Here is a 16,953-nt window from a genome sequence, read left to right as displayed (position 1 = left end):
AAGTACCATTTAATTGAATCACGAATACAACAACAAATAACATTGGCATAAACAGCTTTGGAAATTAACAAAACTGTGACTCAGTAAAAGTGTAACTCAACCTGTAGGAACAGAAGGATCTGGGTGTATTAGATCAGTAGGCTCCACATTTTTTTTAAGTGCACATATACGTCGATTACTGCACTAATATGTTAATTTTAATAGTGTGATTCTGGAGTTGACTGATATGAAGTTGTCAATATTGACCATTTTTTACCCACAAAACAGCGATTTTATATGGTTCAACTTAACATTAATATTAGTGTGAAGGTTAAATAGCCATCCAATGGATAATATAGACCGTGTCACAGTAAAGTATGTAAATAATTTTAAAAGGATCTAAAACAAAAACCCAGATAGTTGTCTGATTCTTTTAAGGGCTATAGCTGTGATAAACCATACATTCCTAGATTTGTGGGTCAGTCTTACTATTAAACACTCTTAAATACTCTATTTTTCTTCCTAAAAATTATTGAAATGCCGTGAAAATATCAGTCAAAACTCGAATCTCCTAAATTGCCTCTACCTGAATTTGTTACAGAAATACTTTAATCAGGCTGTGTATCCCAATTGTTGTTACTGTCACAGAAGGACTTTATGTTGGAAAGGTGTTATCCTGGCTAAATAAGATAGCCTAAACAGTAGAGGAGGGATTTGAGTTGGGTCATATTTGTCCTTTTTTTACCCACTATGGCAAGCCCTGGTGTGCAGTGGTTAAGAGCTACGGCGAGCTATAGCTGCCAACCAAAAGGTCGGCGGTTCAAATCCACCACCTGCTCCTTGGAAACTGCTGGGGCAATTCTACTCTGTCCTGCAGGGTCACTGTGAGTCGGAATCGACTCGACGGTAGTGAGTTTGGTTTTCTTGGTATGGCATGCAGTATAGTCTTAAAACTGGTTGAATTTAACTTATTTCTAATACAGTGTGGGTTAAATCCCGTTCAGATGAACTCCTGGGAACTATTCCAATTATTTTGTTTTGTAGGAATTTTGTAATCAATACTGCTTGGCATTAAGAGGGCCATTGACTGTAGTCTTTAATTCTTTGTATATGTAAATTTTCATAGTAATGAAATTTGACCTCTGATTTTCCATAATTCTGATTTATAGCCCATCCTGTTAAATACCATTTTTCAACCAAAAAGCCATTTCACTTAGAACAGCATTATAAAACCAGTTTTAGATTATGATTGTCCTTGGAGGAAGAATGACTTTTTAAAAGTTAGCTTTGAATAGTTTTAGGGATAATTATGCATGTATAGAAATATGAAAGATTATAATGGATAATGAGCTTTCATTTAGAATCAATGCAGTTGAAAAAAACTTAACATTGTTTTAGCCGTGTGTAACTTTACATAAAACCATAAGATAATAGAGTTGTAATTTAGATCTCAAAGGATTTCAGCTCTAGCCTAAACAGATTTCTAATAAACTTGACAACAGAAGAACCACAGACGTTGACATTGTAAACAGGAAGATAGTTAAAATGCCTTCCTGGGTTTTTCCTGGGCTCTTCTGTGAATCACCGTCAGCAGTTTTTCCTTCCCATTATTACAGCCATCCACATAGCATTCCCTGTGGCAGAAAATTCTGCTTCCTATCCCCAAGGAGCGTCGGAGCACAATAGTCTTTCTTTAATTTGAATATTGTGCCATGATGTAATCAAGTAACGGTCTTTGATTAGAAATGAAGAAGTTACTAAGTTTTATGCTCTATCTGGGAGACTGAACCAAAGGTCCAGTGTTAGAACCTACCTTCTGTAAGTTGGCAAGTACAGATGTTTTCTGCACATCCTACTCAAGCAGTTTATAAAGAACTATATAAGAAGATGAGTGGCTTTTAGGTTTGGTCTTTTTGTAAAGTGGACAGTCATTTTTCAGGTATAATTTGCTTGTCAAAGAAGTATCTTTAGGTAGTTACAGAACTTATCTTATATACCTAGACTTCTGGACTTCTTGAATATGGCTCTTCTGATACCTAGAAGTGGTATGGCTTAGAATCTTACATACTCTAGATCAAGGTCAGACAAATGTTTTCTGTAAATGGCCACGAAGAAGATATTTTAGGCTTTGCAGTCCACATGTAGTCTCTATCAAATGTTCTTTTTTTCTTTTTAAATCCCTTTATAAATGTAAAATCATTCTTAACTAGGAGCTTCATCAAAAACAGGCCACAGGCCAGATTTGGCCCTTGGGCTGTAGTTTGCTGACCCCTGATCTAGACCAGTACTGTCCAGTAGAAATATAATCTGAACTATGGTGTGTAATTTAAAATTTTCTAGTAGCTACATTTAAAGAGTAGAAAGAAACAGGCGAAATTAATAATATATTTAACTTCATATATCCAAACTATTATCATTTCAGCATGTGGCACTAGCCACATTTCAAGGGCTCAGTAGCCACATGTATGGGACAGCACACAGCTCTAGAACAGCTTGACTCCATCCTCATTGTGAAGATCAACTCTAAGGGGGCAGTTCTTTACCAGTCATATTTTGAGTGCCTTCCAACCTGAGGGGCTCATCTTCTAGCACTGTATCAGACAATGTGTAGCTGTTATCTGTAAGGTTTTCGTTAGCTAATCTTTTTCAGAGGTAGATTGCCAGGTCTTTTTTCCTACTCTGTCTTAGTCTGGAAGCTCTACTGAAACCTGTCCACCAGGGACAACCTTGTTGGTATTTGTAATACCGGTGGCATAGCTTCCAGCATCACCGCAACACACAAGCCACCACAGAACAACAAACTGACAGACAAGTAGTGGAGCTCTAGAACATGGCTACTCAAAGTGTGGGCCATGAATTGGTGTCAGGCCACAAACTACTACTAGTCTCCAACAAGTATAGAAATTTGAGAATATGCATTTAAAATGTTTTATAGCAATTTGACAGTTATGTATGTTGAATCTAAAAAATAATTGGCACTTATATTTCATATTTTTTTTACACTTCACTTTTTCAGTAATTCATTCTTAGACCTTACAGTAGAATTGGCCTGTGAAACGAGAAACAGAACAAAACCCTGGCTCTGCACTACCAGCAGTTTGAGAGGCACTGCTCTAGATGGTCTCTCCTGAGAGTCTGTAGGCCTTTTGTACATGTTGTCAGGTGTGTAGAGTCAGTTTCAACTCATAGCGACCCCACGTGACAGAACTTTCCCATAGCGTTTTGTAGGCTGTCATTTTTGGAGGAGCAGACAACCAGGTTTCTCTCACAGAGCCGCTGGATGGGTTTGAACCGCCAGCCTTTTGGTTAGCAGCCAAGTGCTTAACTGTTGCGCCGCCAGAGCTCCTTATACCCGTAGCTGGACAAAACTCAAAAGGAGAAATGGTGGTGAGATTGTGGCAGGTAGTCTATTTAGTACCATTCACATCCCACCAGCTACTGCCGAGCAGAGTCGTTTTCCTTCTCTCTTTTAGAGCTCCCATGAGCCTGTGACTAGGTACCTGAGGCCAGTGGTTCTCTGACTGTACCCTAGAATCACTAGAGAGTTCATAAAAAATAGCAGTGTCCAGGCCCCACTCCAGACCGATTAAATCAGAATTTCTTGGGAGAGGTCCTGTGCATCATTTATTTTTTAAAAGCTCTGCAGGTGCTTATAATATGCAGCCGCGGTTGTGGTGTGGATCCCTCATCTCAGGAAAGTCTGATATTTCTTCTTTCGGAAAGAATCACTGAGTCTGGGTGGGAGGTTTTCTGTGTGGGCAACGTTTACCCTCTTTAAAAATGAAAACAGGACTTTCCAGTTCAATGCGTCAGATTGAACATCAACATTTTGCCTCTGTTCCCTCCTGAAACCCAATAAAATGAAAGAAAAGGAGTAAAGGTATAAGGCATAAACCCACAAGTAGAAAACAGGAGACAGAAGCAGGCCAGACCGGCTAACAGTTTTTTGGTAGAAGCAGACAGAAATGAACAGAACTGAGAGCTGAATCAGAGTGCCTGCAAAGGGGGGGCGGGGGTGTTGAAAAGAAGCGGACTAATTTGTACTGCTGGCTCAGAAATTGGAGGAACCAGTTACCTCAGAAGGGAAGGGTGAAGTATGGAGCTGAAAACGGTACTGGTTGAAAGTCTGGGTAAGTATCCAACTCCCAGGTTCTCTCCTTCAACCAAGAGACAGTTGTTCTTTTATTTGGATAAAACTGCAGATTAGAGCTTGGAAAAATTTAATAGGGCCAGTCGTAGCTGAAGTTGGGATGTCTTTTGGAAACAGAACATCTTTTCACACAACAGGGGCTAAGTGAAAGTCTGAATATGGAGGTAAAGACCCCTCCGTTTCCCTTCCCCTCCTCTCAGAACAGTGACGGGTCAGTGGCAGGGCTCTCACCCCCCATGTGAGAGACGCGGACATTCCTGGCCGGCGCACCTCAAACATAGCCACCAGCCATCTGTTAACGGAGACCTGCACGCTGCTATGATGCTAAACGAGTTCTGCCGTTCTAGTAAAGCCAAAAGGAGCTCTGGTGGCTCCATGGTTAATGTGCTCAGCTGCTAACTGAAGGGTCAGCAGTTGTAACCCATCAGCCTCTCTGCAGGACAAAAGCCTTGGCGATCTGCTCCTGTGAAGATTTCAGCCTAGGAAACCCTGTGGGGCAGTTCTGTCACATGGGGTCGCTATGAGTCAGAATCGACTCGTCAGCACACAATAGCAGCAACGACAGTGAAGCCAGTTAACAAGCCTCACCCCTGCAGACAGGACTTCTAATCAGCATTTTTAGTGCTGATGGACAGCCAGGGATCATTGGACAAAAATATTTATATTAGCAGGTTAAAAAAACTTTAAAAGAAAACATTTTAACGATTTGTATCCTTGAAGGAATGAGATATCACAGCCAGGAAACTGGAATAAGATGCTATTAAAGGGAACATATAGAGAACAAGAAAACACTCTTGGAAATTAAAATCAAGCCGGGAAAAATTATAACTGCAGTAGCGAAGTAGAAAGTGAAGCTGAAGAAAACTACCAGAAAGTCGAAAAGGAGAAGAAATGCAAAATAGGAAAGAAAATAATAAGATAATCAAAAGCTCAATCGAAGAGGTGTAGCGTCTAATGAAAAGGGCTGTCCGAAGGGAAGGAGGGGGCAGTGGGGAGGACAGTGCAAGGGCCCAGCATAGCGATTGACAAAAGGCCCACACTGAGGATAAAGAGAAGCTGCTGCAGTTTTTCACAAGATAAAGCAGGTCGCGCAGAGAAAACTTAGGCTTGGGATGGTATGGCCGCCTCAACAGCCACACTGGAAAGTAGCAGACAGTGAAGTAATGACCTCAGAATTCTGAGGGTAAATTATTTTCAGCCTAGAACTTTGTTTTCAAAGAATCAAAAACTTGAGGATAAAAATAAAACATTTTCAGAAGAGGTGAAGAGAATTGCCAGAATAATGGTAAAGGGAAGTCATGGGACAGCACTTGCACAGGCAGTGTTTGACCTTACCCAGAGTTGTTTTACAATTATGTTAAAGAATTTGAGAATGCGATGGGTACAGAGAAAACCAAGCAAACAAAAAGAGGCGATTATTAATTTCCAGAAAAACAAATTGGTTGTCGGTCTGACACTGAGGAACCCCCAAGACTGTGGTCCCAGACACCCCTTCTAACTCAGACCTGAAGCCACTCCTGAAGTCCACCTTTCAGCCAAAGATTAGACAGGCCTATAAAACAGCAACACACTTGAGGAACGTGAAGTTCAATCAAGTGTATACGAGACTGTCATGGATTGAATTACGTCCCCCAAAAAACGTGTGTGTCAATTTGGCTGGGCCATGATTCCTGGTATTGTGTGATTTTCTTAATATGTTGTAAGTCCTGCCTCTGTGATGTTAATGAGGGAGGATGGGTGGCAGCTGTGTTAGTAAGGCGGGTCTCAGTCTACAAGATTGGATTGTGTCCTGAGGCAATCCCTTGAGATAGAAAAGAAGGAAGTGAGCAGAGAGACAAGGGGACCTCATACCACCAAGAAAGCAGCGCCAGGAGCAGAGCGCGTCCTTTGGACCAGGGTCCCTGCACAGAGAAGCTGCTAGTCCAGGGGAAGATTGACAAGGACCTTCCCCCAGAGCCAACAGAGAAGAGAAAGCCTTGCCCTGGAGCTGACACCCTGAATTTGGACTTCCAGCCTCCTAGACTGTGAGAGAATTAACTTTCTCTTTGTTAAAGCCATCCACTGGGGGTATTTCTGTTAGAGAAGCACTAGGTAACTAAGGCAGAAACCAAATGGGCAACACCTGGCCCAAAAGCAAAGACGAGAAGGCAGGAAGGGACAGGAGTACTGGATGAATGGAAACAGGGAACCCAAGGTGGAAAGGGGGCGAGTGCTGACACATTGCGGGGATTGCAACCAGTGTCAAGCAATTTGTGTATAAATTTTTGAATGAGAAACTGATGTGTTCTATAAACTTTCATCTAAACCACAATTTAAAAAAATGATTGTACAAGAAAGAAGTGGCTCAGCTATGCACAATATTCATATGGTCGTATTTGAATTTCATTCAGTTCAAACACTGAATGCTAAATTATGCTTTAAATTTTGAGGAGAGAGGTTGGGGGGGATGTATATTGAGGCTATGGTTAAAACAAAACCCTCATGTTTCATAATATGAAGTCATTAAATAATGTCTAAAACAGAAAAATCAAGCAATATAAGGATGTTATTTAGAAATCATGAGAAAAATACCAGAAGAAATAGCTAAAAGAATTGAGAGTAATTTCCTTGATTCCCTGGGAGTAGGACTCAAGGATGAGAAGGGTACAGCAGGCAGTGCTGTTTTTTGTTACAAGCCTTGTAGTAGTGTTCGACCTTGAAACTATAAATGTATGAATCAGGTAAAAATAAAGAGCAACTTAAAAAATAAAGAAATGAGACCAAGGGAACTAGAGTACAAGAGAATAGGATATTGAAAGAGTATGTCTGTGTGTCTGTTGGAGTCATCAGGAATAGTGGCAGCAGTTAGGTTGTATATAGTGAATGTGAGCCAGGAACTGAAATCTTAAAAGAGTTAAGTGATAACAACAAGGCATGTTAAATTCAAATGGTGTAAGCTGCAAAAAAGGCTTACAAAAAAGATATTTGGCAAAGGTAGGAGGTGAAATGTTACTGAGAGTATAATGGGAGATTTAACAATTCTAATAGATTTTATTGGGACATATGCCAACTACAGTGCAAATTCCTGTGTATCTTAACACAATACTTTTAATGGAGATTAAATAATCTGAAAGTACATTTTACAATATCGTAGTCATAAATTCTCTCTGTTGATATTGCTATTAATCCAAGTGCGTTGTTAATTCAAGAGGCTTTTCTGTAAGAAACGAATGGGAAGAGTACATAATTCATTTTAAGAAAGTTTATTCTCTGTTCTTAATCCTCGTCAGCTTCTTGAAAATGCAAGTATTTATGACAAAGAGGATTAGTCAAAGTTAATGGAAGAAGGATCACCATCTAAGGAAAAATACTCAACTAGTTTTCTAATACTGATGTTAAACTGTGAAGAATTGTGCATAACCCCTTATAACCCGTTGCCGTCGAGTTGGTTCCGACTCATGTGACCCTATAGGACAGAGTAGAACTGTCCCATAGGGTTTCCAAGGATCAGCTGGTGGATTCAAACTGCTGACCTTTTGGTTAGCAGCCAAGCTGTTAACCATTGTGCCACCGTAATAAACATGAAAAAAATTTAAAGCGCTATATTCATTAAATAGCAAAATAGAGAAAAGAGACCTTTTAAATAGTAGGTTTCTGCAGTTGTGAAAAAAACTGGTTTGAATTTTAAATTTCAGTTTTTTGCATAGGTTACTCAGATGAGACAGGGTGCCTGTTGATGTTGTAGTCTTAAACTAGTTTATTCGTAAAGTGCCAAAGCTGCTTTAATATTAAAAAAAAAAAAAAAAAAAAAAGGAAAGAAAAGGAGTAGGAGTAAAGATGCCAGATTGCGTATATTTTGTCAATTACTGCTTTGTCATAATTTTTTATTCTGTTACTTTATTATTTCTAAACTCTTCCAGGATTAAGAATTTGGAAGGCTAAAGAGACCTTTCCATTTAAACCTAAATAGCTTAGTATCTTTCTCTTCTCCTTCTTCCTTTCTACTCTGCTTCTTCAGAATCATGGATAAAATTTGATACATTGTAGGGTGGGGAGGGAAGATACAGGATTTTTACAAGTGACCTGTAAACTTTAGATTACTAGATTGGGGTGGGAGGGGGTTGGAAAGTAAAATTGGAAAGATTACTACTTAAAAGTTGTTTTTTTTTTTTAACTAATTTTAATGGGTTACACAAATGTGGTTTCTGATTATAGTTTGAGAAGTTGAGTGCAGATATATTTCAGTAATACAGATCATATTTTCTGTTTGTAATTCTTGAGGCAATACTGCAGTTACCTGAAGTAGGGAGACAGAAATCAACGTGATCATGAAATTAGGTTGGTGCTTGGGAAAAAGAATCCAGAGTTTAATTGAGAGGGGTTGTTTTCTTTCACCTGAGTTCTGAGTATTCTGTCTGAAAGGAAATGGAGAGTGAGGACTAGTTGAAGTGATGGTTCATTGTTACTCCTTACTGTTACCAAACAGAACGTTTGCCTCATCACTTTAGCGGGACAACGTAACATGAGTTCTTGACCAAGGTCACTGAGATTCCCAGCAAGAAGGGGGGTGGGTACTGCCCTTTTCTATTTTCCTATACCACTTTGATTAATTTCTTTTTCTCCTGTTTTTCATTTTGTCTTTAGATCTTATAATCAATGGATAAAGTAGGGAAAATGTGGAATAACTTCAAATACAGGTGTCAGAATCTCTTCAGTCATGAGGGAGGAAGCCGTAGTGAAAATGTGGGCATGAACTCCAGCAGATGTTTGTCTGTCAAAGAGAGAAACACCAGTATAGGAGACCCCGCTCCTCAGCAGCAAAGCAGTCCCTTAAGAGAAAATGTTGCCTTACACCTCGGATTAAGCTCTTCAAAGAATTCTTCAAGGAGAAGCCAAAACTGTGCAGCTGAAATCCCTCAGATTGTTGAAATAAGCATTGAAAAGGAGAATGATCCGTGTGTCACCACCCCAGGAACAAGACTTGCACGACGAGACTCCTACTCTCGACATGCTCCATGGGGCGGGAAGAAAAAACATTCCTGTTCTACAAAGACCCAGAGTTCACTGGATACTGAGAAAAAGTTCGGTAGAACTCGAAGTGGACTTCAAAGGCGAGAGAGGCGCTATGGCGTAAGCTCTGTCCACGATATGGACAGTGTTTCCAGCAGAACCGTGGGAAGCCGCTCTCTGAGACAAAGGTTGCAGGATACTGTTGGGTTGTGTTTTCCTATGAGAACTTACAGCAAGCAGTCAAAACCCCTCTTTTCAAATAAACGAAAAATACATCTTTCTGAGTTAATGCTTGAGAAATGCCCTTTTCCTGCCGGCTCAGATTTAGCCCAAAAATGGCATTTGATTAAACAGCATACAGCTCCTGTAAGCCCGCATTCAACATTTTTTGATACATTTGACCCATCTTTGGTTTCTACAGAAGATGAAGAAGATAGGCTCAGAGAGAGAAGACGGCTTAGTATTGAAGAAGGGGTTGATCCCCCTCCCAATGCACAAATACATACATTTGAAGCTACTGCACAGGTTAATCCGTTATATAAACTGGGACCAAAGTTAGCTCCCGGAATGACTGAAATCAGTGGGGACAGTTCTGCAGTTCCACAGGCTAGTTGTGACTCCGAAGAGGACACAACCACGCTCTGTTTGCAGTCCCGCAGGCAGAAACAACGCCAGGTGTCTGGAGACAGCCACGCCCACGTTAGCAGACAGGGAGCTTGGAAGGTGCATACGCAGATCGATTACATACACTGCCTCGTGCCCGATTTGCTTCAGATTACAGGTAATCCCTGTTACTGGGGAGTGATGGACCGATACGAAGCAGAAGCCCTTCTCGAAGGGAAGCCCGAAGGCACATTTTTGCTCAGGGACTCTGCGCAAGAGGACTACCTCTTCTCTGTGAGCTTCCGTCGCTACAACCGATCCCTGCATGCCCGAATTGAACAGTGGAATCACAACTTTAGTTTTGATGCCCATGACCCGTGTGTGTTTCACTCCTCCACTGTAACAGGACTTTTGGAACATTATAAAGACCCCAGTTCTTGCATGTTTTTTGAACCATTGCTTACTATCTCACTCAATAGGACTTTTCCTTTCAGCCTGCAGTATATCTGTCGTGCGGTCATCTGCAGGTGCACTACGTATGATGGAATCGATGGGCTCCCTTTACCATCCATGTTACAGGATTTTTTAAAAGAGTATCATTATAAACAGAAAGTTAGGGTTCGCTGGTTAGAACGAGAACCAGTCAAGGCGAAGTAAACTCTCCTGTCCCCAAAGGGCATTAAGTAGATGTGCTTCTATGTGCAGCCGGCAGCACATCTCGAGCAAGCACACATATCAGTGTTAGAGTTTTCAGTCCAGTACGTAAGCTTAGTGTCTGTCAGACGCCATCTGCTGTCCTCAGATAAACGTGGTGCCTATTGAATCAACCGAGATAGAGCTACTGGTGTTCAGTAAGGCCTACACAAACGTCCTACCTATTTAGCTAAGGGTTTGGTTTTTAATGGCCGTCGTAATCGAGCAAAGCAACTCTGGGGCATTTGCTATGAAGAATTCTATTTCTTACTGAAGAACAAATTATTAATATTGGATGGTATTTCAACAGTGTGACTAATGTTTGCAATTATTATTTTTTCTAAGAAGTTTTCTATAACCTTCCAAAAGTAGTGATGTTTGTAGTTATTGTAAATCAAGCTTCAGAAGTCCAAAAAAGTCAAGACTGCCTTCCTTTTAGAAAAAAGAAAAAAATGCAATTTTCTGGCCACAAGGGCATAGTGCACTTAAGTACTGATAGTTTATAGTCAGCCTCCTTTTCTGCCAAAAGGCACTGTTTAGTAAAACCAGGTTTTCTAAATGGTAGTTCTTAAAATTTCACACTTACAAAGTTAGTAGTAGAATTTTATTTAAAGGCCCTAAGTATTAATGATTTCTATGAGTGCTTTGACTTAAGCCGGCATTTGGAATAGCTACTGCAGCGTAGTCTTGTGTGTGTGTGTCTTTAAGTTGACATGTGCAGCTGAGTCCTTGATTCATTCAAGTTGGATCTTTCCCTACAGCCCCTGCTGTGTTTGTGAACCGTGAAGAAAATGAGACTGGAAGATGCCCAAACAAGTCAGATGATAATAACTACAGTGGTTTCTAATGTTGAGATTATTGTTAAACTGTAATTAATTATTTGGATGGCAGTATTTATCCCTTTGTTGTAAACGCTCATAGCTGAACTGCTTAAATATAATTTATAGAATTTCAGTGCAGTTAATTTTTAATGGAAAAATCTGAAAACTAAATTGCAGATTTAAAAGGTACTGTACAACCGTCGTAATCTGTAAATAGCTCTACTTAGCACCTTTCTGTCCCTTAGAATAGTATGCAATACTACTTGAGTGAGCGCTTTTGGAAGTAATACCAAGTTCAAGTTCTAGTGTTGGCTTCTTAGTATTGAACTGAATTTACAGTTCTGTCCTAGACATTTTGCACTAAAATAGTGGACTCCATTCCTGTGTCTTTTTGTTCACGTGCTCTGTACCACTGGTGAGTGCGCCTTAGTTTCCTTACCTGCTGCTACAGAATGTTATTTTACATCCCTACGGCTATTGCCAAGGCTACGAAAAAGAGAAGCTATATTTGTATGCAACACTAACCCTTTGACTGCTGATGTATGTTTCTGCTTGCTGTGCCTTGTTATGGCTGCTTTTCTGTGCTAATAAAGTATGTTTGGTGTTCTCCTTGTATATCTGCTGTTTTATACATTTGCAACAATTTCTCTTGTAAATGGAATGGTTTGGGGTTTTTAAATAAGCATCACCTTACAACCTACTATAGTTAATGCAGTCTATTACTGACTTAACGGAGTAAGCTAACTCTAAATTTAATGCCTTTACATCTTTCCAATCCTAATCACATACACTGTGGAACAGTATCTATAGTTACTGCAGATTACTGTACAGTTTAGATCTTAACAGAGAAAATTAACAGTTATATTGACTAAACCTATTGATTTCTCAGCTTAGAAGTGAAAGATTGAAACTAGCAATGACATGTTATAGTAGACAAATATGTATAGCCTCCCACTGCATCAGAAACAGGTTAAGTGAAGTTTGTAAACTAATAACACATCAGCACTATTTGTTGGTTTGGGGACCATTTTAACTGTTAATAAATGCCCAAAATGTAGAACTTGAACCAAAGACTTGTCTATTTTAAAGCCAAATGGGAATTGAAGGGATTTATGATTCCTGTGAAATCTGATAGGAGTCCCTGAGGAACGAATACCAAAGTGTTTGAGAACTTCATCCAAACCTACTTTAAAGCATTATGTGCAATTAAGTTGTTATGACATAAAATTATATTGCATAATTGTTGGGTTCATTTTCTTGAGCTTATAATGTACCTGAAAAATAAACCTCTTGAAAAAACAAAGCAGTCCATAATGATTATTGGAGAAGGACTATATATACAAGTAAGATCGTGTTTTAAAGAGGTAACTTGAAACTCCAAGAAAGCACTTGATGTTTTATATGCTTGTAACAAATTGATGTTCTAATTATAGTTTTATAGAAAGTATTAATAACGCTTTTATGTGTTTCAGAACTTTTGTATGTTAAATGGAAATTGTTTTAAATGTATAAATATTTGAGTTTCTGTAAGCATGTGTACACTGTGCTAAAAGTCACTTATGTTTTAGTTTGTGTGTAATATTAATATGCAACTTTTGGCTAAAAAATTTCTTAAAATATCAGTGGCTTACATTTTACAAAAGAAAAATCACCAGCATGATATTGCACCAAAGTCTATATTCACTGTGTCTTTTTCTCAATCCCCTTGTAGCCTGTCAACTAAATTTGTGTGTTTATGGTCTCTTTAAAGTGTATTTTAATATAAATCAGGAAATTCTTTAGAAGTTTTGATACATTTTTATAGTGAAGTAATTAACCCAAGGAAAGTTGATCTGATTCCTATCCGTTCTCATTATTTCATTCGTAATTCTCTGTCTCTCTCAGTGATAAAGTGATATCACTCCCTAGGGTGATACTGTTAGTATCACTTTAGTTTGGAGAATAATGTTACCTTCTGATTTAAAATCATTCAGAGGCCTTATTCTGAGATATAGCTGAGGAGAATCCTTGTACCGTTCACATTTGATAATCTGCACTAAATCTTAGTCTTGTGATTATAGTCTTGTTTGTAATACAGTCACCTTACAAAGAAAGCATCCATCAGTTTTTTTTTCCTCCCCGTGCTGAACACAGTACAAAACTTTTGAAGAAGAAACAACTTGGTTTAAAACAATTTTTAAGAATCATATTTACATTTACGTTTTGTAGCAAAAATGGAACCCAAATAATGATGCTCCACAAACCATCTGTGTTCTTCTGGTCTCTAAGAAGTTTTATAACAACTTAAGCCATAGAAACAAAAACTGGTACATGAATTCTAAGCTTCGTTTTGACAAAACTCCCAAGTTTATGAACAGCATTTTTATTTAACGTTTTTATCTGGTTGCTTTTCATTTTCATCCCAGAGCTTCCCTTGCTCCCTGGCGCTCGACACTAATATTGTAAGTTTTATTGAGATTGGTCTTAGATCTCTTAATTTTTTATGGCAAAAAAAGCTATAAAACTCTTTTCTGGCAGAGGCATAGAGGCTGTGAGGAGTCAGAATCCTAAGAAAGATACAGAGCCTACATCCATCTGTGGGAGTGTGTTCACTTATCCTGTACCCCAACACATACAGTTTACCTAGGTGAAATGAGAGAAAAATGAACACAGTGTTGACAGCAGATGAGGAAAGTCTTCAAAGGGAGACAGTACTGTTTGGTGCATAAAACTACATATATATGAGGTTTGGGTTCTGTTTCATATTTTTATAATAGTTGATACAGAACATAGACTTCTAGTAATATGTTTCAAGGAATTTGGGGTAGAATCTTTTGTGGGAGGTGTTTTTCTTGAGGGGGAATGAGTTGCCATTTCAAAGTACAGAGATTTCAAAAGTATAGATGAGTTGGAAGAACTGTTTATGTCTGGGAAACTTGACTGAATATTTAGATTCCAGCCACTCAACAAATACTCATTGAAGACCTGTGTACCAGTCATCATCTTAGGTGATGGATATACATTGGGTTACAGGACAAAATCACTACCTTCTAAAGTGTATTACATACTAGTAGATGAGACAGCCATAAAATACAAACAAAATAATTTCAGAAATAAGACGAGATATGGTGACAGAATAATGGCATTATTTTATAGGGACATTGGGGAACAGTGACCTTGAATGATGAGAAGGAGGGAATAACCCCAACATCAAAGAAAAGAGTATTCTAGATGCTGTTAATAAAAGTCAAGTCCCCAAAGCAGAAATGAGCATAGATGCTGAGGAAGAATACCAGTAAGAACGAAGTCCAGTGAGGAGTGGGGAATGGTAGGTGATGAGGATGTAGAGATTGGCAAAGGCCTGACCATTTAGAGCTATAAACTCAAGTAAGGAATTCAGATTTTATTGAGTGTGATAGAAAGCCACTGGAGGATTCTAAGCAAGAGTGTGACAGGGTCTGCTTTACATATCTCTGGTGCGTGGATAGTACACTGTAAAAAAAAAAAGCAAACTATTGCGTAGAGTCAATTCCAACTCACAGCGACCCTATAGGGCAGAGTAGAACTGCCCCACCGGGTTTCCAAAGACTGGCTGGTGGATTCAAACTGCCAACCTTTTGGTTAGCAGCTGAGTTCTTAACCACTAGTGGGGCAAAATAAAGGAGACTATTGCAATCATCCAGGTCAGACAGTGGGGACCTGGCTGGGGTGGTGGATGTAGGGAGAAGTCAGATTCAGGATGTATCTTGATGGTAAAGCTGACGGGATTGAGTGATGGATTAAATGTAAAGAAGAAAGGAGAAATGAAAGGTGGCTCCTGAGCAAGGATAATGATAACCATTAAGAGATTTCAAAACACCAGTAAAGGATAAAATTGGAAGATGCACACAGAATGAGTAAAGTTTAAGGGTGTTGCTGTTGGATGCCGTCAAGTCAATTTTGACTCAGGGACTCCACGCGACAGAGTAGAACTGCCCCATTGGGTTTTCTTGGCTATAATTTTAAGTATTTGAGGGAAGTAGTTAAGGCAACATTTAGGTAATCATCAATTCAAGATTGTGTGTCAATAGATTTTTTTTTAATTCAGTAGAGTGGACTTGCCTTTCAAAAGGTTTTAAAATACTGGAATCATAAACCTTCCACTGAATTTTTTAAAACTATTGCTGGCTTTCCATGTCAGTTTTGCTTGTGTATCTTTTTTAGTATAAATTTTATATGAAGATAATACAAGTTTATTCTAGAATGTTCAGAAAGTACTCAAGATTAGAGCCAGTACCAATTTCTCCACCATCACCAGCCCCACCCTGCCCCTCCCAACTCCCATATTGTAATCTTCCAGAGATAACTGCGATTAACATTTGTTACATTTCCTTCCATGCTTCTGTGCATTTTTAACAATTTAAAGATCAAAGCATATAAAGTATAGAGTTGTAGGCCTCAAGTTACTTTTAGAGGGTTTATACTCAAATATGCTTCAAATTATACTCTTCACCTGAGTCAGCATGGACCCAGATTTCTTATCACTTCAGTCTTTTGAGGCAGATCATTTAATGGTTAGAGTAACCGAGATAGACAAGGCTCAGTCACTGAGGGTTTCCTGAAATAAAATAGCAGTAGGTGAGGACCCTCACCTCATGGAACTAACAAAGTAATATGAAGAAACAGGCAAATAAGAAAGTTTATAATGATAATAAATATGTGAACATAGAGCAAATAAAAAGTAATCAAAAACTGGTTGCATGAGTGATAGGAACCCTGGTGGCGCAGTGGTTAAGAGCTCGGCTGCTAACCAGAAGGTCAGCAGTTCCTTGGAAACCCTATGGGGCGATTCTACTCTGTCCTGTAGTGCCACTATGAGTTGGAATTGACTCAACGGCAATGGGGTCGAGCATGAAAAGGAAAAGCAGAAAAGTGACCCAAGTGGAGTCGGGGTGACGTGGGAAGGTGTCCTGGATTTGTTTAACTACAGAAGCGTCTAAGAATGTGATTTGGCATAAGATGGTGGGAAGGCCAGGTAGAAGTGGCAAGTAGCAACTGAAGAGGGGCAGGATTGAGGTGGAGGAACGCCTTGATTGTAGCCCTTGAGTATGCTAGACTGAAGAGTCTAAACTTATCAGGGTTCTTAAGGAAGAATTAGAAATTATTCCAGCTGCAGTAAGATGGACTAGAACCGGGAGAGCCTGGAGTCAGGCAAATCGGAGAAAACGGCCCTTTCTAAGACATGAGTTCCTAGATCAGATTGATAGGACTGGAACTAAACTGAGGAGAGCATCTGAGAGAAGTTACAAAAGAAAAGATGAGCACAGTTTTGGGTGAGGAATCTGTTCGCCTAGGAGGTTTCTAGTTAAATATGCCATACGTAGTCTCTTCAACTGGAAACAAATCGTTAGAAAGCAGACGTAGTATCTCCTTTTAATATGAATATGTATCCTGTGTTTAAATAAAACTAAATATGGTAATATATTTTTTCAAAGGCATATTTTTATTGCAAAAAAATATTTGATTGAATAAGTACTAACACCTCTTCACCATTCCCGGCCATACTTAACAGAGAAAATAGGAAAGTCAAGTCAAATCACCAGCCCCACAAAAACCATTGTGTGTGGAAAACAAAAATGCTAAGGAGGTGGCAAAATAAGATTTAAGAGGGAGCTATTGAATTTAACCTCAAAAATGGTATTATGATTGGTGTCATTTTTCTCATCTCTGAACTTTAGTGTGAGACTATTGAGTTTCTAT

At 39.1% G+C, this 16,953-nt stretch overlaps 1 protein-coding gene across 3 annotated transcripts in view; it reads left to right on the top strand.

Moving 5' to 3' along the window:
• SOCS5 (suppressor of cytokine signaling 5) overlaps positions 1-16,675 on the top strand; it is a 63,002-nt gene extending 46,327 nt beyond the window's left edge. For 2 of the 3 annotated variants that reach the window (XM_004369491.3, XM_023735423.1), the window contains one exon: positions 8,753-16,675. In XM_004369491.3, the coding sequence (XP_004369548.1) occupies positions 8,765-10,378 (1,614 nt within the window). In that variant the 5' untranslated portion in view covers positions 8,753-8,764 and the 3' untranslated portion in view covers positions 10,379-16,675. Of the gene's footprint in view, positions 1-4,081; positions 4,110-8,752 lie in introns of those variants that run through there. The other variant, XM_023735433.1, reaches the window with a different exon arrangement.
• The last annotated feature ends 278 nt before the right edge of the window (positions 16,676-16,953 follow it).

This window comes from Trichechus manatus, unplaced genomic scaffold (assembly GCF_000243295.1).
Source record: "Trichechus manatus latirostris isolate Lorelei unplaced genomic scaffold, TriManLat1.0 scaffold00005, whole genome shotgun sequence".
NCBI classification, from domain to species: domain Eukaryota; kingdom Metazoa; phylum Chordata; class Mammalia; order Sirenia; family Trichechidae; genus Trichechus; species Trichechus manatus.
The sequence above is the reverse complement of the archived record's forward strand: the minus strand, read 5'-3'. Positions and strand labels throughout refer to the sequence as shown.